This window comes from Equus caballus, chromosome 13, assembly GCF_041296265.1.
Source record: "Equus caballus isolate H_3958 breed thoroughbred chromosome 13, TB-T2T, whole genome shotgun sequence".
Classification (NCBI taxonomy): Eukaryota; Metazoa; Chordata; class Mammalia; order Perissodactyla; family Equidae; genus Equus; species Equus caballus.
This window is the reverse complement of record NC_091696.1, coordinates 31,546,395-31,568,522: the sequence shown is the minus strand read 5'-3', so window position 1 is coordinate 31,568,522 and position 22,128 is coordinate 31,546,395. Positions and strand designations below refer to the sequence as shown.

The 22,128-nt window shown below is 50.0% G+C and overlaps 1 protein-coding gene across 22 annotated transcripts in view; it reads left to right on the top strand.

Moving 5' to 3' along the window:
• The window catches only part of KATNIP (katanin interacting protein), a 202,902-nt gene that overhangs the window by 61,439 nt on the left and 119,335 nt on the right, over positions 1-22,128 (top strand). For 12 of the 22 annotated variants that reach the window (XR_011424298.1, XR_011424297.1, XM_070230860.1 and 9 more), the window contains 2 exons: positions 1,416-1,513; positions 13,364-13,495. Coding sequence is in view for 20 of the 22 variants with exons in the window: in XM_070230860.1 (XP_070086961.1) it covers positions 1,416-1,513; positions 13,364-13,495 (230 nt within the window). In the remaining 2 variants the exon portion in view is untranslated. Of the gene's footprint in view, positions 1-1,415; positions 1,514-13,363; positions 13,496-18,000; positions 18,130-22,128 lie in introns of all 22 variants that reach the window. The other 10 variants (XM_070230862.1, XM_070230855.1, XM_023616078.2 and 7 more) reach the window with 2 other exon arrangements.

The following is a 22,128-nucleotide window of genomic DNA, read 5'->3' as shown; positions in this document are numbered from 1 at the left end:
AGAAAGTGCCCAGCCCAGTGGCCGGCCTGATATAGGGCCATTAAGTGGTTGAATGAATGAAATGGCAGAGCTCGTGGAGTCAGGTCCCCATTTGGTCATGTTACTTTGGGGAAGCCATTTTGTCTCTCTATGCTCCGTTTCCTCCTCTTTAAAATGGGACTAATGAGGGTGCCTGTCCCCAGGATGCCAGAGTGACCTTCAAGGCAGGCCACTGTGTCTGAGAGGCCAGTGTGCTACCAGGTTACAAGAGGATTTGGAACGAGGCAGAGCTGGGTTCCAACCTTGTTCTCTCACTTTCTAGCTTTGAGAGCTCTGGCAATTGGGTCCTCTCTGACCCTCAGTTTCCTCTTCTGTAAAATGGGAATAATTATGGCTACCTTGTCAGCTTTCCAGGAAGACTAAATGACATAAGAAATGTAAAGCATCTGGTGCACAATAATCTTGATTTGTGTTGTTCTAATTCATTGCTTCACAGGCATGGTAAGATCCTAGGCAATTAATAGACAGTAAAAGGCAAAACAACAACAGAGGGATAAAGAGACAAAATGATGTCCCAAAACCTTCCTCTAGGAGAGCCACAGCAGTTCAGCTTAGAATTTAGCTTGAGTTTCCTAGCCCCCAGCGCAAAGAGGGAAATCGAATGACTGTCCTAGCTTTCATGGAGGAGGAGTCGGCCAACCTGCTTCTGGTTAGGAGAAGCAGGCCTTTGCTGGTCCCGGTTTCGGAGGGGGCAAATAACAGGAGTCTCTGTACTTGGGCCACCAGCAGTATGTTACTCAGTCAGCAAATATCCCTCTGCTCTCCTGTCTTTTACACAAATGCTGGCCTGTTGTGCACACTGTCCTGTTCCCTGCTTCTGTATCTCAGTGGCTGTTCCTTTTGTACGTAGACCTGCCCGGCTCAGCTGTACGTTATTACACCTCTCATTCCATAGCATGGAGGTGCTGAGCCTTACTCCCCATGCCTCTTTTGTTGGGCATTGAGCTTGTTTTCTTTTTTTTTTTTAAAGATTGGCACCTTAGCTAACAACTGTTGCCAATCTTCCTTTTTTTTTCTTTTTCTCTCCAAATCCCCCCAGTACATAGTTGTATATTTTAGTTGTCCTTCTAGTTGTGGCATGTGGGGTGCCGCCTCACTGTGGCCTTATGAGCGGTGCCATGTCCGCACCCAAGGTCCGAACCAGCAAAACCCTGGGCCGCTGAAGCGGAGCACACAGACTCAACCACTCAGCCACGGGGCCAGCACCTGGCTTGTTTTCTAATGCCTGGCTGCCACAAATGGCATCATACTGAGTAGCTTCTTGTGGACGACTTTGGGCACATCGGCATGCATTTTAGATGTAAGTTAGGAAACTACCCTGAGTGTGAGCTTGTTATCGGCACCTCACCAAGTCTCCTCTCTCATCTCTGGTGCAGATGGTGGACGAAGAACCCTGTTTCAAGAAGCTGAAGAAGCTTTAAGACGCAGTTCACGGACAGCTCCCAGCAAAGTCCAGCGCCGAGGATGGCACCAGGTCTGGAAACCCTGGGCAGAGTCAAGATGATGGCCCAGCTCATGCTTTAGAATCAGGAGCAGTACTGTGGGAATCCCCATGGGCAGGGTCTGGGTCTGGCTGGGCACTGCAGTGGGGCCCTCTCTGTATGGCACAGGCCTCTAGACAGTGGAGGAGCCCTTGGGAGCCTCCAGCCCTCTCCCTGCAGCATGGTCCTCCCTTCTTGATAGGGCTGGCCCAGCCCCACTCAGGAGAGTCCAAGGGCAGACTCACAGGCTGGTCGTGATGACTCATTCATCCTGCTGGTTTTTATTAAGGACCTACTATATGCCAGGCACGGGCTTAGATGCCAGGGATTCAGTGGATGAATAAGACAAAGCCCCTGCCCCACGGACCTGAGATGCCACTTTGGGTTACTGCTGATGCCAGCAGCTTGCATTTTTGAGCACGCACCAGGCACCAGGCATGGGCTGAGCTCCCACTTGACTCCTCTCCTTTGCCCTCACAGCAGACCCATAGGGTAAGTTCCAGTGTCCTCCCACTTTTAAGGGTGCTGAGGAGATGGATGCTTAGAAAAGTTAAGGGAGCTTTTCAAGGTCAACAGCTAAGAAGTGGCCGAATCAAGACTCAAACCCAGATCTTTTGCTCCAAGCTTAGTGTTCTCGCCGGTATGGTCCTAATGCCTTACCTTGCAGTCACTCGTCCCTTGCCTGGGACAGTGGGACTCAGCCCCACTGCACGTTCAGCTTGCCTGGAGAGGCTTAAAATACCAGCGCTCAGGCCCTGCCCCCGAGGAATGTGACTTGCTTGGTCTAAGGTGAGGTTAAGCAGTGGTGTATATATTCTTTCTAATGCTGTGTTCCCCAAGCTTGGAAGTAGTGCCTTTGAGCATTTTGCACTGTACCAGATGTCTGGGTCTACAGTAAATGCTTTCCTATGCTTTTTCAGCCCGTCTTTCCAATAACCCTGTAGGTCCATAAGTATCCTCACTATACTCCTGAGGAAATTGGGGCCCAGAAAGTTAGGGTGACTTGCTCAGAGTCATCTAGCTACTGAGGAAGGAGTGTAGGCTGAGATTTGAACCATGGACCTGTGACTCCAAACCCAGTGGTCTTCTGCTTCTCTGCAGGGGCATTTGTGGATTAAATGGGGAGGGTCTTCCCTCCAGCTAACTCCCAAAGCCTTCTCTCAGTGCTGAGGAGCCAGGCCTGCAGGGCACACAGCCTAGGGGCCTCCTTTTGTCCCCAGCAATGAATGTTAATTTCTCATTAATGAGGCTTTGCTCCGCTTTCTCACTTCAGACAGTCCTTCTAGTTGTTTTGAGTGCCTTCTATTATCAGGAGCCATATTTGTATCTTAGACTGTGACTTAACAGCTGGCCCCAGAGTCTGTGCAATTTAAAAGACTTGGCCTAAAATTAATTAGCATCCCTCCCCCAGTCTCTCCCTGTGGTCCCACACTTCACAAGGCCTAATCACGGCTAATTTCCTGGCTTCCTGAGGCCATGAAGGCTGTAATTGTCCTTCTGCACTGTATCAGTCAGGGGTCAGTTGGTACCTAACAACAGAGACCTCTCAGGCTATTTTAATCAGAAAGGAAGTAATGCAGGGCATCAGGGGCTTATCAAATCCTTGGGCTGCTGAGAGGATGGGCTCTGAGCTGGGCCTCCAGGAATGGCACCCAGCATCCTAGCATGGGCCCGCTGGGAGAGCTGCTACACACAGTGGGGAAGGTGGAGGATGAGCCTCAGGAATTCATCACCTTAGCTGCAGTCCAGGTTCAGGAAGCTACTGGACAATGGTTGGCTTCAGAGTGACGCTGTGCCTGCTAGGGCCAACTCTGTGAAGAAGGACCCTGCCCATAGCCCGTCCAGTCAGGGTGGGACATTGTTGAAAAACCCACTGTGCTCAGCACAGAAACAGCCAACATGAGTCCCCACCCCCCCCTCGCTTCTGCTTTCTCTGTCCATGAGGCCATCTGATGGGCAGCACCTAAGTCACATCTAGAACCCCAGCTGAGGGGGAGTCTGGGAAAAACAGTGTCTGGCTTTCCAGCCTCTACAGAAAGGCAACCTAGGAGGAGAGTGGAATGGGTGCTGGGGGTCAACTCACTCTTCCCCGCCCCCCCCCCCCCCCCCCCCCCCGCCACATCAACTCTGCTCCACCCACGTGCGCTCCTTTGGGGAGCATTCAGAAGTGGTGAGTGGACTAGAAGCCATGTCATGAGAGAAATCATCCATTAATTTAACACACATTTATTACCATGGGCCAGGCACTGTTCAAGGCTGGGGTTAAAAACAAAAAAAATCTAATAAGGCTGAGTTCCTGCCATGGAAGATCCTGTGATGACATGGGAGCTGCGTAACCTGGGAGGAGCATGCAACAGCTGTTCCCAAACATTAGGAGCACCAGCCTGGTGGAGTCCAAAAGTTAACAACTTGAAGCATGTGGGCCAAACTTGTACCCCAAATAATGTTTTTTGGACTCACTGGTTAAAGCCTTAGTCACTTGTTAACATTTAAATTCAAAAGATTTTATAGATTTTTTTTTAAAAGTTCTAGATTCCTACCTCTCTGGAAAAATGGAAAGATCTGGCCCCCACGCTGGCTGCCCTCCCGTAAGGCGGCCACTAGCAGTTGCTGAGGAGCAGTTGCCCCCTTTAGACAGGGCACAGGGCTTCCTGTTCGCCACAGGCACCACTACTCCCTTCAGAGCCCGAAGCTGAGGCCGAGTGGCAGTTGCAGTTTGTTACCATGCTTGGGCTACTGTTTCTCTTACACTCAGATGGCTCCCCACCTTTCCATTTCTCATCAGACTCACCGGGGCGTTTGAACCTGTGGCCCCTGGAGAGTGGAAGAGAATGAACTCTGGAGTCAGACAAACGACCTCCGAGCTGTGCGCCCTGGAACTGGCAATGTGACCTCTCACAGCTTTGGGTTCATCAGCAGTGAAACCTAGGGCTGCTGGGTAGGGATGTGTGCATGATGTGTGTCACAGGTGTCCATCAGCAGGGGTTGTCTGCTTCTTCAGGTTGGAGCACCTGGCAGCAGGTGACAGAGAAGTCCCGAGAAATGGCTAAGAGCACAGGTTCCAGAACCCAGCAGCCTGGGTTCAAAGGCTCAGCTCCACCACTTACCAGCTGTACGGTCTTGGATAAGTTGCTAACCCTCTCAGTGCCTGTTTTCTCACCTGTAAAGTGGGATTGATAATGGTACCTGCCTGGTAGGGTAGTGAGTGAGGACTGAGTGAGCCAGTGTCAGTAGAGCGTTTCATGCAGTGTCTGGCACAGAGGAAGCAGTCGGTAAACGGTCACGGCCACAGCCACTGCAGTCAGGGGAGGGAGGGGCAGATGCTGAGGGTGGCTCTCCTGGAGGCCTCAGGGCTCTTCCTCTCGTGTGCTCCTTCACTCATTCCATCCTTTGTTCACTCCGTGACCGTTGACTGAGTGTCTGCAGAGTTCTGGACACATCCAGGTGCTGGGGTCAGAGCAGTGCGTGAGGCAAGCCAGGCCCTGCTCTCCTGGAGCTCACGTTTACGGGGCGTGGGTGGGGAGGCAAAGGACCAGAAGCAAGCAAGCAAGCAAGTAAATAAACAAGCACTCTGAGGGAGAGGAAAGAGTGGAAGGACGTGGACAGTGTCTGGGGAAGACTGGTCTAGAGAAGGTGGGCAGCAAAGGCTCCCGCAGGGCCACCTCTGAGCTGACACCTGAAGATGAGTGGGAGCCAGCCCCAGGAAGATCCGGCGGGAGCGTCTCCCAGTGTGGGGCACCGCGAGGGCAACAGGAAACGGGATCAGGCTGAAAGGAGGCTGGGGTGGCTGTGCATGCTGGTGGAGAGGGCAGGCGTGGGGGCCGGGGGTCACCTGTTGGGGAGCCAGATTGCACAGGGCCTGGAAGACCCCAGGAAGGAGTTTGCATTTCATTTTAAGCGTGAGGAATCTTCTGGAGGGTTTTCAACAAGAGAGTTACATGTCTGGGTTCCTGTTGTGGAAAACTTCCCCAGCTGCTGTGTGCAGAGGGTCTGCCAAGAGGGCCCAGTGGCTCCCAGAGGCTTGGAAGTGGGGCTATTGCAGGGCTTCCGGGGAGCCTGCTCAGCGTTCTTCTCTCTGCCAGCTGTCCCCAGCCCCCTCCGTGCCTCCCTTCTCTCCCCCAGCTTCCACTCACCCTGGGCTCCACCACCTCGTAGCCTGTAGCCTTGTCATGCGGCTTCCCCCAGCCTTCTCCATGTCACAGTATTTCACGTCCTCCATATTCATTTGTTGAAATTTTCCAAGAGAGAGACCATCTGACTCTCTCAGCTTGTCTTTGTTACTCGGGTCAAGGCCTGTACTGCTGGTCAGCCTGAACGAGATGCCCTCTGCTGCTCTCGTGGGCTGTGACTGCAGGTGGGGGCCCAGTCAGCTGATTCAAAGCTGCCTGCCCAGAGCTGCACCCTGAGCAGGGACTAGGTCCCCTAGCTTCTGTCAAGGAGGCTGGAGGCAGGACAGTAAGTAGACTCAATGTACCGTCTACACTATTGTTATTGCCAGGAGGAAGATGGGCTGGACTGGTTTCCTTTGACCTCAAGAAGTGGAGTTGAGTAGAAAGTTCCTCCATGGTAGAAAGTAGGTGGGGACAGATTTTGGGGTCTACAGTATAGAGAGGAAGAAGTCTCTCTATCCTTATGCTTTTGGATGGGCTCCACTGTCCTTGGAGGCAGCTAGGGGTTGGCAGAGTGGTCAAGGCAGCAGAGTCCTCAGTGGCTAGTGGTGGCCAATTCTCAAAAGCCACCCCATCAGGGACCACAGCCTTGTCCCAGTCCTGGGGTTTCTCCCATATGGCCATGCCCAGCAGGAGGGACAGGCAGGTCACACAGTCACCTGGTGCATTCTCACTGGCCATGGCCAGGTCAGCAGGGGATGCAGTGGTCGCAGCCTACTCCCCACGAGCACCCCTTCTTCCCTGTCCCTCCCTGCACCCTCTGACGTGTTGTCCTGCTAGTTTTCCTCAGCGTTCCCCTAAACTCTCCCAAGCCACACCTCGCTTTCCCCTGACCAAGCCCAATACCTTTGCCTTGTCCAGCAGAATAGATTTCCCTTCATGGGGTCCAGCCCAGCACCTAGGAAGCACTTTTGGGTAGAGCTGTGCCCAATGGAAGGGGCTGCCTGAGGCCCACAGGCCCAAGGATTCCTGGGCCAGAAGGTCACAGAGTCATCCAAATTGGAGGCTGACCTGCTCCACCTGTAAACCCCTCCGAGGCTGCTCCAGTTCTGGGGGGACCAGGGATGTGGATGGCGATGGCTGGGTTGGGCTTCCGAGCTGCCGCCTGCACTGTGGAGTGGGCTGGTGCTGATAAACGGGCTCTGGTTGGTACTGTCCTTTCTCCCCCGACTTCTCAGCCTTAGATCTTTCTGCTGCTCTCAGTGGATTAAGATTTATGGCTTCCTCAGCCTTGTAATACTTGGGTGGACAGCGGCCTAATCAGCAGAGCCGTCGTTTACCAAAATGCTGTCAGATTTGATGAACGTCATCAGCTCTTAGCATTAAATTGCTAGTGAAGGGATTGGCCTTCCAGCAGTTTACTGTGGGGTGGGCTTTCCTTAAAGGCCTGGAAGCAGGCGCATTGCAATTATTAAAGCAAAGGCCTTGTTCTCGCTCAGTGGCTGTATCCGGTTTCCTGTTGAGGGCGAGGCAGCTTCAGCACCTCCAGGAAAGCTCACAGTGAAAATGGGAAGGAGTGGGGCTCCCTCCTTTGTTCTCCTCTTCTGAGTTTCGAAAACCCCTGCAGTGAGGACAATAAATGAAACAACCCATAAAGCATCAGCCTTTACAGTGACCTTGCACGACACAGACTGTCAGTGTGTCAAGCGCTGTTATTTGTATGAGGTCAGACAAATCCGGGAAGAACATATCAAATAAGGTAGATTTACTTCCCACCCCAAACCTGCCTGTCAGGGTTTTCAGAGCTCTCCTACCTCCAGAGGGAGCCACTTACATACCACACAACCTGTGCAACCATCCAGGGCAGACCCCAGCCTCGCTTTTTTTCTAAATGACATTAAGCTTGAATGCACACCTCTCAGAACGCTTGCTCAGAGGGCTGGCAGATACATACAAATAACTCTGGGCATGACACTGGGCTGAGTGTGGCTGAGTACAAAATAAGCCGGCCTAGGCCTGGCAAACTGGAACACAGGTGTTTGGGTGTCGGGGCTTTTGAATCCTGTCCTGGTGTGTGGTTGATTCTACAAGGGTCTACCCAGGTCTGGGCGCTGTGAGTAGGCGGGAGAGAGCAGCCACTTAGAAAAGCCCACTCTGGGCAAAGCAGCGTGCCAAGCGGGGAGGCAGCCAGGAGCTCGGGCATCCTCCTTGCAAGGGCGTGAAGGTGGGAGGCAGGGAGCAGGCGTGCCTGGGGGCTGGGTGGGAACCTGCCAGCCTTGCGCTTCTCAGGGGGAAGTGGGCCTGCTTGTATGGGCGGGGATGCCAGTAGTGACAGAGACGCCTCCCCAGGGCTGGGGCGAGGGAGCAGGCCAGATGGAGGGACTGACTATTTATTCCCCTCTCCAGCACCCACTCAGCATTTGGAAACTCCTTCTGGACCACATTAATTTTGTCACATGTTGCTTCATAAACACATTCTTCCGTTATGTGTGGTGTGTGAACTCCTTGAGGCCAGAGCATTGGTTTTGAAATGTTTTATATCTTGACATTTTTCCAGAGCCTTGTATGCAGTCAGTACTCGCTAAGGACTTGCTGATTAAGTGCCTTGATGCCTACTGCAAACTGTCTTCTGACATCTTGGTGAGGCGAGCGGTTGTGCTAAGCTCCTAGGAAGGGAGAGGGGTGCTTCTGGGGAAAGGGAAGATGGGAAAGAGCAGAAGAAAGAGACACACGTGGGCTCTCCTCCCCGAATGCTGCAGCTCTTTCTCATGTTGATAATTCGAATTAGAGGCCAGGAGAGCTGTAGTAATCCCAACTCTCTTACTTGCCAGTAAGAAATTCCTAATTCAAGCATGGCTGGATCCAGGTGCTCAGACAATGAAACAGGGCTCATTCTCCATCTCTGGACTCTGCTTTTCTCCATGTTACTCTATGTAGTACCAAGAAGGCCACCAGCAACTTCCAACTTCCATTCTGTCACTGTGCTATTGCATCTCTTTGGCTCCCCTGAACCAATCACCCTGTCACTGTGGACCAGTGGGATCTAATGCTCAGGTTGGCCAGGCCCGGGTCATGTGCTGCATCCACCCCTGGACTCAGTTCTACATGAACACTTGAATTAGGGGTGGGAAGGGGGGAAAATTTTCTAAAAGAAAACCAGGGTGCTTTTACCAGAAGACAGGGGAACGCATGCTCACTCGACAGGCAGAAATAACAGTGCCCACAACAAAACCTCACAGATCTCCTGAGCTCCCGCTACTCAACCTTGAATGTGCATATAAATCACCTGGGGTCTTGTGAAAATGCAGGCTCGGATTCCTCGGTCTGAGGTGGGGCTTGAACTTCTGCATTTCTCACAAATTCCCAGGAGAAGCCTATTCTGCTGGCCCATGGAGCACACATGGAGTCCATGGCCCCAGTCCAAGCCCTCCCTTGCTAGATGAAGGAGCAGAAGCCCAGGAGGGACCAGGCTGCACCCCAGGCCTGGGCCGCATGCCCAGTGGGTCTCGCTCCATGCCCCTCCTCTCTACCCCCCTTCTCTTGCACTGTTTCAGCATTTGGGCTTCATTGCGTGGTTCCTGGGGAGGAGGGAGAGGATATTCTCCCCAGAGGCATCTTGGAAAACCCCATCTCTGCCATGAATGATGATCGTCAAGGCCTTTACAGCTTCATCCTGGCCCAAGGCAGGGGAGCCCCCAGGAGCCTCCTGGCCTGGAAGCCCAGGTTTTATGCATTCCGTGTAGTGCTTGCCCTCCGCAGGCCCTGCTACTGACACTAAGAAACGCTCTGAGCACAAATTGACAAAGCCTGGGAGGCAACGAGGCCACACTTGGAGCCGCAGCCCAGGGCAGCAAGGCTGATGGTCAAGAGGAAGGCAGAGCAGAACGTGCTTTTCCAGAAACAGCAAGGTGCACTCCAAGTCTGGGGTGCATCGCCAAGTGATGGGGTCTCCTCCAGGAGGAAAATGTCCCGCAGCACCTTCCTCCTGCACCTCCTCCGCCTCCCTGCTGTCCAACAGGAGGGTGCCCTAGCAGGCTGTTTCCACCCCTCACACTCTCCAAGATCTTTTCCTTGAAGGATCTGTAGCCCAGCCCCTGACTCCTTTCTTGAGTGTTAGATGATGTCAGGAAATTCTTTAATTTCCCTCTGTTCTCCCCAAAGGCCACCGTAACCCAGGCTGGACTCATTTATCTTCATGGGCTTGTTGGGGGCAATATAGCATGGTGGTTAAGGACTGGGGTCAGTCAGCAAACCACAGCCTTTGGGCCAAATCTGGCCACAGCCTGTTTTTGTAAATAAAGTGTTTTGGGGACATAGCCATGTCTGTTTATTTAGGCATTATCGAGGACTACTTTCGAGCTACCATGGGACAGTTGAATATTGTGACACAGACCATATGACTCACAGAGCCTGAACCGTTTACTTTTTACAGGAGATATTGGCCCGTCCCTGGTTTGGAGGAAGGCCCCTGGAGCCACCCTGCTAGGGTTCGGATCTTGGCTCTGCGGCTTCCTAGCTGTGTGATCCTGGGCAAGTGACTTACAGCCCTGTGCCTCGGTTTCCCCCTGGGGTTCCCATGAGGACTGAATGAGCAAATGCACCTGAAACACTTGGAGTGGTGCTCGGTCTGCGTTAAGTGACATGGTGCCTGGTGTGAAAGCGCTGATGGGGTGGGGCGGTGTGGATGTGGAGGAGAAAGGAGTTCTCTCCTGACCTCTGAGAGTCCCGCAGGGCAGTAGGCTCCGCATCGTGTTCGCCATCAGGATAATAGCTCCCTCCCCCAAGCTTTACCCGGTGAAGGTTTGCATGGACTGAATCGGCATGCCTCAGCTGCATCGTAGATTCACACACACGGGAGGTGGGCCTCTTCCGGCTCTTAGTTTTGGGCCCCAGGGGAGTCCCAGAATGAGAAATTGAAGGAGGCCCTCCCTCTCAGGTTCACGCCTGTGCAGGGCACTGAGAGGGAGGGCCTCCTTAAACGTGGTTCCCTGTGCGGTTCACTCGCGCCACCCTGGGCCTGGCCCTGACCACCAAGTCCCGCACTGCCAGCTCTGAATCCAGCATTGGAACAGGTGGCAGTTTCTTTGCTTGACCACATGACACACTGGGCATGCTTCTAGAGGCCATGGTGGACGAAACGTACACTTAGGGGGAGCCTGGCCCCCTGTGTAGAGTTGATGCCACGTAAGGTGAATAGTGCAGCCCCACTGCACTCTGTGTCACAGCCCCAGGCCAAGGGCTCAGCCTGTGTCACTGCGGGTCATCCTCACAGCAGTTCTGCAACAGAGGTGTCATTTAACAGATGCCACTTTAACAGATGTAGAAAGTGGTGCTCAGGGAGGTCATGTGACTTGCCCAGGGTTGCACAGGGAATGAGCATCAGAGTTCTAGGAATCGCACCAGTCTGCCTGAGTTTAGAACCCAGGGTCTTCGCCACACGTGAGCAACTCTAAGGCAACTACGAAAAATGGCAAGGGGCTGGCCCTGTGGCATAGTAGTTGAGTTTGGCATGCTCCACTTTGGCAGCCCGGGTTCATGGGTTTGGATCCTGGTTGTGGACCTACACCACTTGTCAGCCATGCTGTGGCAGCGACCCATGTGTAAAGTGGAGGAAGATTGGCACAGATTTTAGCTCAGGGCTAATCTTCCTCAGGAAAAAAAAAAAAAGGCAAGTGCCCAAAGGAGGATTAGCAACTAGGATTCAGCTGTAGGTAATGGACCCTGGACCACTGGAGCTTAAAGACTCTTCTTGTTTTTCTCTCACATGAACAAGGCCTTTGGAGACAGCCAGGTAGCCAGGAGGGACTGGTGGCTGATGCCCCCAGGGACCCAGGCTCCTTCTGTTTTTCCAATGGGCTGTCCTAAGCCTGTAGCTTTCTTCCTTATTCTCATGAGATGGCTGCTCTGCTTCCAAACATCACATCCACATTCCGTCAGGAAGAAGGCTAGAAGGATAAAGGGCAAAAATCCTATGTCACTGCGTGAGTCCTGGTTAGCAGGAAAACAGGGGCTTCCTCAGCAACTCCACCTGCAGACTTCCAGCCACTCACACCTGGCTCACACAGCCATCCCTAGCTGCAAGGGCCTCTAGTGATGTGACCATCTGAAAGGGGCACATTGCCACCTTGACAGAATCAGGATTCCCTTAGTAAAGGTGGAGAGGGCAGTGGATAGCTACTGGGTAGGCAGAGTGTCTCCAAAACGTAGGCAGGATTTGGATACATAGCGAAGATTTGGGAGAATGGCAGTTAGTTTGGGAGAATGTCATGAGCAAAGGCACAGAGGTGGGAGAGTTTAGGGCACAGGTGAGGGTCAGGACTCTGTCACAAATAATAAATCCTACTCACATTGGCTTAAGTGAAAAAGAGAAAGTTTCAGTGCTATCTTGCTTCAGGCATGGCTGGATCCAGGGCTTCTGAACAAATCCATCAGGACTCTGCTTCAGTCTCTCAGCTCTCTTTATCTCTGTGTTAGGGGCAGGGTGGTCCCCAGCAGCTCCTGGCATACCTCCCTTTTGCTTAGCCCCCCTGCAGGAAGAGAGCACCTCCTCCCCACAGCTCTAGCAGGAGTCCTAGGGCTACTCTCAGTGAGAATTGATGTCTCATTCCCATCCCAGAACTGGCGAGCCTGGGTGTGTTGTGAGGGATGGAATGGGCTGATTGTGCAGACCTGGGTCACATGTCCACCTTGTGTCACAGGTAGACTGAGAGTGGGGGGAGGAAATGGGCCCCAGAGGAAAATGAGGGAGGTGTCTCCTGAAGGCCCAGGAATGGATGCTGGACTGACAAATCTGCAGGCTGCAGGACAAATACTCAGGGTACAGGAAGCAGTTCTGCTTGGCCCAGTTGTTGGGTGTGTGACTGGATGCACAGGAATCAATGTAGACAAGATAGTTGGGGCCAGATAGAGAACTTCACACGCCAGGTGTATCGTTTAGGGTACAGGTTTGGCTGCTAAAGCAGGGAGACCCAAAAAACAGTGTCTTGAACAGCATGAAAATAGATGTCTCTGTGACACAACACTTCTAGTGGTGGACAGTTGTCCTGCTCTGGGAGGTCATGGAGGAACCCAGGCACTATTTTGTTGCTCTACCGTCCTCCAGATGTTGCCTCCTCCCCACAGACCTCAGCAGCTCACCACCTGCACATTCCAGTTGGGCGAGGGGGGGCTCTCCCTTTCCCTTTACAGGCACAGCTCAAAGGTGGACACTCCCCTCCCGCCCACCCATTCCTCACTGGCCAGAACATGTTCATATGGTCCCTCCCAGCTGCAGGGGAAGCTGGGAGTGCCAGGTGCACATCTGGAAACATGATACAAGAGAGGAAGGGAAGTGGATACTGGGGGACAGCCTGCACACCAGACCAAGGAGTGGGTTTCCCGAAGAATGATCCGAGGAATGCTAGGAGGAAGAGAGGCCCCATGACCACATACCCTTTCCATGGCCCCAAAGGTGGGTGGAAGGGGGCGGCAGTGGAGGGGCATATTAAGTTATTTCAAACCAAAAAGTTACTAAAAAATTCTACTGAGCACATCCTGGAGAGTAGGAACCAGTAAAAACTTTTGAACAGAGGTGGCATGACCCATAGGGCTGGCCTGCACGAGAGGATGGGGGGCGCCAGCGTGTATCAGGACACAGCTGCTGTCATTGACAGAGGTACCACCTTGCGGTCAACCCCTAACATGCTCGCTCCTCAGAAGAAGCCTGTCTGAAACGGTCTGAATCTTTGTGTACAGAAATCCGTGCAGATCAGAACAGAAGCGGGCCCGCGGCTCCACATCGAACCTCCTCTAGACTATTCTGAAGATTTTGAGCCGTGTGAGGACGTGACTCTCAAGGCAAAAGATGCTTCTGGGGATCATCCACAGGTAGGATGGGCCTCAGCCCAGTGCCACAGCGGCTCTGGGGGGCGCTTTCTAACAGTTGTGTATTTCTTCCGTCACCCATGCCCCTGCTCTCCTTCTCTCTTGCATTCATTTCCCACACTTCAAGGAGCACACAAACCATGTGCTACATGCTCTGCTAGGCACCCGGTGTCCAGAGGTCAGTAAGGCTGGTATCTGACCTGAAAGACGCAACAGCATACAATCCCTCTACCTCCAGAGGGAGCTGAGAGATGGGCAAGGCGTGGGGGGACCAGGAAGGAGAGTATCCAGGAAGGCTTCCTGGAGACAGTGATATTTGCCTGGGTCCTAAAAGCTAAGAAGGAGTGTGAGGGGCAAGGCGGTGAGGGTAAGTAGGCAGAGCTGATGCTCAGCCTGTCTGCACCTGTACGCATGCACCTGTTGTTAAATATTTTGAATATCGCCCCCTGGGGCAGCAGAAGCCACACACAGAAACACCCAGAGGCCCTGTGCAGCTGTGGCTCGGAGGGCGCGGCCGTCCCGCAGCCGGCGAGGCGATGAGCAGGGTGTTTCACTCCTCTTCCTCAAACTGTCACTTCTTTTCTGAAATCCTTGGAACCTCAGCAGTACATCCCAGCCTTCTGTTCCACGAGCATTTGCCAGGCACCTGCCTTCCAGCATCAGGCTCCATCCCAGGCGCCAGAGACACAGAACTGAACAGAACTGACGAGGGCCTATTCCTCAGCCACTGACACTCCAGGGGGAGAGGGATGATAGAGAAGAAAAGGAAAAAGAAAGAATAAAACCAAGAAATAAATGATGAGATAATTTCAGGCCTTGATATATGTTCTATGAAGAAAACAGAAGTGGGAGATGGGACAGTGGGTGGTGTGGGAGAGAGGGCAACATTAGGGTAGAGAAGGAAGGAACGCTTCTCTCAGGTTTGACAGTTCAGCTGAAACCTCATGGATAAGAAGGAGCCTGCTTATCAACAAGCAGTGGGAACAGCCTTCCAGGCAGAGGGAACAGCAAGCACAGATGACGTGAGGCTGGGCTTGTTCAAGGGGCATGATGCAGGCACAGAGTGAGCAAGGGGGAGTGTAAGGTGAAGTGAGGTTGGAGAGGTGGGGGCAGATCAGGCAGTGCACAGTGACCTGGGCGCTGGTGGGGGTGCAGGCTGGGGTGAGGTGGGTAGATAGATCTTATTCCAAGGGCATCACTTTTATAAGTAGAATGAGTGAGTTAGATCATCTCCATGGTTAAGCTGGAGCAAAATTATCGAGAGGTGGCAGGTCAAAGTCAGTTGCCAAGCCAGTCCCTGCCCCGTTTGCCGGAATGCCTTCGTTCAGCTGTGGGCCCGGGCTGAAGATTCAGTAGCCTCACCAGAAGGACAGAACTTGCTTCCGCATGTCGCTTCTGTACCAAAACGTGCTCTCAGGAAATGAAAATGACGCATAAAGGCACTGAGAATGTTGTCCAGGAAACATTCCTCTGATCAGTGTTGCGTGTTGCTGGTTCCGTCTTTGCTCATAAAGGAAGGGCAGTTAAGGAGCAAGGGATCACTTTATTTCACATCCCGTCTGCAGAAGGTCTGAAACTTAATTGGAAGTGTTTGTCTTCCTGGAAAAAAAAAAAGTCCTTTTGTATGGAATGACCCAATGTCCTTGTCTCCCTAAATAGTCTAGGGAAATGGGATTTTACAGTAAGCAAAATTGTGGACTTGATCGCCTCTAACACCTACCTCCAACGCAACACACACACACACAGAGCTTTGAATCAACCACACCACCCCCTGCTCAGGATCAGTCAGGGCAAACGGTCATGAGTTTCTCTTGGTTTGGGAGGCTGTCTTTTAGCCAAATTCAGTCTGTTATAGTCCCAGCCCCGCCCCATGTCCTAGACTGCGTGCTCCCCATGCTACCCTTCAAGCAAGAGGCATGGTAGTTCCTTCTTCCCCTTTGGCCAAGCATTTGGCACCTCCTGTTAAAAGAACATCTATTCCTTCCTTTGCAAGCTTGCAAGCTCCCAAGCTCCCTGCAACACGAGGCAGCCTGTTCCTCACAGCTATTAAGCTCCATTAGCATTCCTGTGTGCGCGTGCTCCACATCAACATCGCCCGCTCCACCAGCGCTTAATTTTCTCCACTATGAGTACTTGATTGTATTTCTTTCTTTCCCTTTTCTCCCCATCTTGAGGGGGCACTCCGTAAGGCTTCACAGTCAATTTCCCCTTGGAGTTATTTTCCTGCTAAGTGAAAGAGTAAAATAACAACGCCAGTTTTCGGCAGAGGCAGAAGCCTTAAGAGATACAATCTGAACCGGGAAAGAAAAAAAGCGCGTGGCTAAATATACTCAGCCACCTCAAACTGTTTGTAAGAGCAGCTTGAAATGGAGCAAAAGGAAGTGCGCGTCTGCACGTGTGCTTTTCATCTGACCTTTGCTGTGGAAACACACCAGCCTTCTCACCTTCAGTCACATCCTTAGTGAACTTCAATTTCTTGGCAGCTCTGAGTTCACACAACCGTATGCTGCAGACGTGTTCTGTTGGCCTCCACCCTGCTCACTTGCACAGTGCTTTTAAAAGGTGTGAATTGCTAGCTGACGTTTAAGAATCAGGAGACTCCATGTCAAAATCTGAATTTGGGGCTTCCTTTGAAAAATCGGAAGATTTGGGAACCACATTCTTATATGACAGCAACGACTGGAGCTGAGGAACAGCCATACCCTTAGACAAGTGTGTGCGCTCCAGTGTGCCACGGTCCCCACCATGAGTCCCACTGTTCTAGACACTGAAGATAGAATAAACAATAAATAAGTATATAATATGCCAGCAGGCGATGGGGCTTATACGAGAACTACAGCAGAGTGAGAGGCTGGAGAGACACGGGCAGGGCCTGCGGTGTTAGGTGGGAGGGTGGGAGCTTCCCTTGATAAGGTGCTGTGAGGAGGGGCCTGAAGGAGGAGAGGGAGGAGCCCTGTGGAGAAGAGCATTCCAGGCGCAGGGTGCAGCAGGCGCAGAGGCCCTGAGACATGAGGACAGCAGGAGGCTGGTGTGGCAGGAGCTGAGTGAGCAAGGGGGAAAGGGAGAGGAGGTGAGGCCGGAGAGGTAGTCCTGGCTGAGACAGTGGAGGGCTTTGAGGCTATGGTAAGAGGAGAGATTCTGCTCTGAGTCGGAAGGGAAGCCATCGTAGGATTTTGAGCAGCTCAGCAACTCCAGGGAAAGGAGGGCGCCTCTGTCCAGAGAGTTCTGCCAAAGTGCCAGGCCTTAGTCCTGTTGGCTTTCCTTGGGCTCTGTGTTGTAATGGATGATGAGGCTCCATTTAAATGCTATCCATTCCATTCTAAGTATCAGGAATGAAACAAAGTGTCCATGTTTTCTCTTCGTTAAGATAGCCCTTTTCCCTCATAATGTTCCATCAGTATAAAAAATTCAAATGATAAACAGAAAACAAAAGTCCTTTCATAATCCCACTCCCCAGAGATCACCACTGAGAATAGGTGGGTATATAACCATCCAGACTAAAAATTGCATATATTGATTCTATTCATGATATGCATGTATTAATTATATCCAAGAGGAGATAGTTGATCTGGAGTGTTCCGGTCCTGCCCCATTCCCAGTGAGTGAGATTTCTCAAGTTTAGTTATCTCATTAGTCCCCGAGAGCATAACAGGTGATGGGAAGACTTGACCACCCCACATCTTCTAGAATGCCTTCTGAGTTTTTCTTTCCATTGTATGGATCCTACAATGCGGTGAACTGGATATTTGCCCACAATGACGATTCAGTGTTTTAAAGTCATTGTTACTGGCTGACACGTGTAAACAACTAAAGACCTATCACACCCTGTGTGCCACCAGCAGGTCTGCCACATGTGGACTCTGCTGTGTGACAGCTTGCCCGTGTGTCGTTACTGTGTAGTTAGGCGGTTGTGCCGTCACTGGCCAAGCATCCCCGAGTGGAACAGCCCGCCCCACCCTGTCCCCTGCAGGGCTCCCCAGCAGATCCCTTTGTTTGTCCTTCACTAATTTCAGTGATAAGACTTAAAAAATGAGGGATTGTTTTTAGAGCAGTTCCATTGCTTGGGTACTTCTGCTGTTTTGAATTACCATAGAAAGAACCTTTGAGTGAGTACCTTTTTTTCTTTATTTTCTATTGTTATTTTCACGTAAATGGGATGATACCATCCGGGCTACTTGATAACCCCCCACCTTTTTTACTCAACAACGTCCCGTGGCCATCGCCACACCCGTATTCACTCGACCATCTGCACTCAGTGGCTCAGAGCACTGTTTAGGTTGTTGGCGGCCTGAGTTTGAGTCCTGGTCCACTTATGGCTGTGTTCCTGCAGCGGTGTTGGCAAATCAGGGATGAGTTTGATCAGATCAGCTTTGGGAGCGAGAGCAGAGACTGACTCAACGAGGAGAGAGATGAGGGGCTTGGAGACCAGTGGAGAGAACGAGGACCCAGCGCATCTTCAGGGACAGAAGTAGCTTTTACCACGCCCAGTTCTCTCTGCTTGTCCCTAGGAGACCAAATCTCCCAGCAGCACCACGCCCCGTGATTTTAATTTCTCCCTTCTGAATGCACATGGACACCCTGACCCTGCAAGCAGGACGGACAAAGAAAGGATCCTCTTAACTATTCAGGACGTAATGGTAAGATCGATTTTTAGCATCCCAACAGCGACTGGGTCTTTTCCATAGCCAAGCAGCCGGGCCATAGGCTAGACACCACAAGGCGTTCTTCATTTACTCCTGGGAAAATGACACAGATAACAACAGGATTTGGCTTTAACAAAATGCCTCTGCCCACCCACGAGAATGTTTAAAACAACACATGAGAGATTTGACTTAATGACATTATTTTCCTTTAGTGATAGTAAAAGCTCATGTTAAATTAGCACTTACTAAGTGCTGAGTACCATATGGAGTGTATAACATCCATCTCTGCATTAACCCTGTGAGTTAGGTGCTAGGTATTTTCATTCCCATTTTATAGTTTGAGGAAACTGAGGAATAGAGAAATGATGTTGCTCACCCAGGCCTCACAGAAGCCCAGACTGGAAACCCAGACCCCATGACTCCTTGTTCCTCGAAATTAGCAGTCACAGCCTGGGAACTGTGCTGACCTGATTTTGCTTCCGAAAGCGCCCATCTCTCTGTAGGGGCGCAGTCTGTTGTGAATGTTATTGATGTTGTGCCTGGGAGCAAGGTATTCAGAGATGCTTATCCATCAGCTGTGCTTAAGTGTTTTAAACAATGATCGAGAAGATCTCTCCTCTGCCAGATATCTCCCCAGTGACCCCGTAGCTGGGAAGGTTGGCGAAAAATATTTTTCAAAAATGAAATCCAGTGAGGAAACAACCAGATAAAGCCAAACTGAGGGACAGTCTGCAAAAGAACTGGCTTGCAGTCTTCAAAAATGTCAGTGGTATGAGAGACAGAGAAAGGCTATTCCAGATTATAGGAGGCTAACGAGATCCTGCAGTAATGCGATGTGAGGTCCTTGGGGAGCCGGCGAGATTGCTATAAATTTGAGGAAGGTTTTGGGAAATTAGCAAAATTTGAAAATTACCTATACTAGATAATAATATATTGATGTTGATGTTAAATTTCCTGAATTCAATAATTATATTGTGGTTATATAAGAGAAGGTCCTTGTTCTCAGGTTTTCTGAGAACTGATAGAAGAATTGGTGAATGTAGGTAAAGGGTGTTTGGGCATTCGTTATACCCTTCTATTATACTATTCTGATAAGTTTTCTATGAGTTGTACATTTTTTCAAAATAAAACATTTTTAAAAAGCTGCCACATTAAGAAAAAGATAAGCTGCTTCAACAGAGCTAAACATCAGCAAAGGAAGAAAGAGAGAGAAGTAAAAAAGGGGACCTAGTTTAAAAAGCTTAGTGGGATTGTACTGATGTGAGTTTCCTGATGGTGCTGTTGTGCTATGGTCATGCAAGATGTTACCATCGGGAGAAACTGGATGCAGGGTACCTGGTATCTCCCTGTATTGTTTCTTACAAGTGGCATTTGAAATCTACAATTAGCTCAAAATAAAAAGTAAAAAACTAATAAATAAACACAAATGTCCAGGTGCTGCCACCCAGAGGTTCTGATTCTGATCCTGGGTTTGGGTTCAGGCATGGTTCTTTTTTTAAGTGCCCCATGTGAGTATAATTTGCAGCAATGTTTGAGAACCACAGTTATAAGGAAAAGATAGAGCTGTGGATCTCAAAGTTTGATATGCACAAGAATCACTAAGGATATTTATTTAAAATGCATATTTTAGGTCTAATTTTTAAGCAAAAGCAAACAGAGTTTCTATATAGGAGGTGTGGGAGGAGTTGTTCACAGAAGAATTTCCAGTGATTCTGAATCAGAAAGCATGAAGATTAGAGTCTATCTCAAATGGAAGGAAGGTTTTGGAGATAATTTGGACTTTGTGGCTTGGATTTGGGGACTATAAAAGAAAGAAATTTAAAAATTCAAAGTTAAAATCTCTTCTACGTTATGCAAAATTAAGATAACAGTAAAAAAAATTAAAAAAACAGGGGCCAGCCTGGTGGTGTAGTGGTTAAGTTCGCAAGTTCCATTTCGGCCGCCCTGAGTTTGCAGGTTTGGATCCCGGGTGCAGACATGGCACCTCTCATCAAGCCATGCTGTGGCAGGCGTCCCACATATAAAGTAGAGGAAGATGAGCATGGATGTTAGCTCAGGGCCAGTCTTCCTCAGCAGAAAGAAGAGGATTGGTGGTGGATGTTAACTCAGGGCTAATCTTCCTCAAAAATAAATAAATAAATAAAACAAAAATCCCCAGAGATTCACAAAAGCCAGAAAGGGATGGAAGGGGGCTCTGCCCTTGTCTTCAAAACCGTACCCTACACTTCTGGAAACTCGGGTGGAAGAGGATGTCACTTAAAATAGTAAATGAAAGATACAAAAGCGCAATAGCTCCTGACAACATCTTCTGTATTACAGATCGATTTCTATCCAGAATATTGACCATTAGTATCAAGAAAAGGCTAAATTATATCCTGCATACTTTTTTGGGAAGATAAGGTAGTCAATATATTTTAGAAACTTTTTTTTTTTTGAGGAAGATTAGCCCTGAGCTAACTGCTGCCAATCCTCCTCTTTTTGCTGAGGAAGACTGGCCCTGAGCTAACATCCATGCCCGTCTTCCTCCACTTTATACGTGGGATGCCTACCACAGCATGGCTTGCCAAGCAGTGCCGTGTCCGCACCCAGGATCCAAACTGGTGAACCCCAGGCCGCTGAAGTGAAATGTGCGCACTTAACCACTGTACCACCAGGCCGGCCCCTAGAAATATTTTTATATAAAATTATTTTATTTAGGTTTTTGACTATTTAAAGAGATGAATTTTAGATGAATAGAAAATTAATTTTGTATTATTATATTAAGAAAATGAATATACACCCTTCATATATGGTTTTTCTCACTTTGGTTACATTCAAAATATGTCTCAAACTTGAGAAAAAACAATCCAGAGAAAATAGGAGCATGTAGGAGAGTTAGTTATGACTTGAAAAAATTATGCTCAAATTCAAGATAAGGTTAGGAACATAGTGAAGAAGGGAAGAGAAGGTGGCCAAAGGGAAGGGTCTGGACCCATGACAGCAAGGGCCAACTTCGGCTCACAGATGTATTTTGTTGGCTGGCCTGATGTTGTGCTGTGGTCATCGTTGTTGCTGTTCTGTTTTGAATTAGAAGACTTATCCTGAGTGTGCCCCCTCCAGCTGACCCTGGTCTCCACCACTCCCTATGGTGTGACAGAAACTCACATTGCCATTTGACTCTACATTACATCTTCTGAAGATGCTGGAGTTTGTGACTTCTGTTTTAGGGAGTAGAAAGAGCAAGTGACAGCCTCAGCAAGCCTGGAGAGGATAGTTTGGGCTTTTTCGTAAACTCTGTGGGACCTTGGCTAAGTCACTCTTTTGGAGCCCCCATTTCCTTCCCTATGACAAGAAGGGGTAGATTCGGTATTTCTTGTGCCTGTCAGCTCTGAAATCATAAATCCGAGGTGGAGATTATAGGTCTTGCCATACAGGTATACCTCGGAGAGACTGCAGGTTTGGTTCCAGACCACCGCAATAAAACTAAAATGGTAATAAAGCAAGTAACACAAATATTTTGGTTCCCCAGTGCTTATAAAAATTATGTTTCACTATACTGTAGCCTGTTAAGTTTGCATAGCGTTGTGTCTAAAAAGACAATGTAAAAAGCAATGTATGTACATTGCTAAAAATGCTAATTTTTAGCATTGCTAAAAACATTAGCATTGCTAAAAAATGCTAATCTTCATCTGGGCCTGCAGTGAGTCGTAATCTTTCTGCTGGTGGAGGGTCTTGCCTCAGTGTTGATGGCTGCTGACTGCTGAGGGTGGTTGTTACTGAAGGTTGGGGTGGCTGTGGCAATTTTTAAAAATAAGGCAATGAAGTTTGCCACGTTGATTGACTCTTCCTTTCACGAATGATTTCTCTGTAGTGTGTGATGCTGTTTGATAGCATTTTACCCACAGCAGAACTTCTTTCAAAATTGGAGTCAGTCCTCTCAAACCCTGCTGCTGCTTTATCAACTAAGTTTATGTCATATTCTAAGTCCTTTATTGTCATTTCCACAATCTTCAC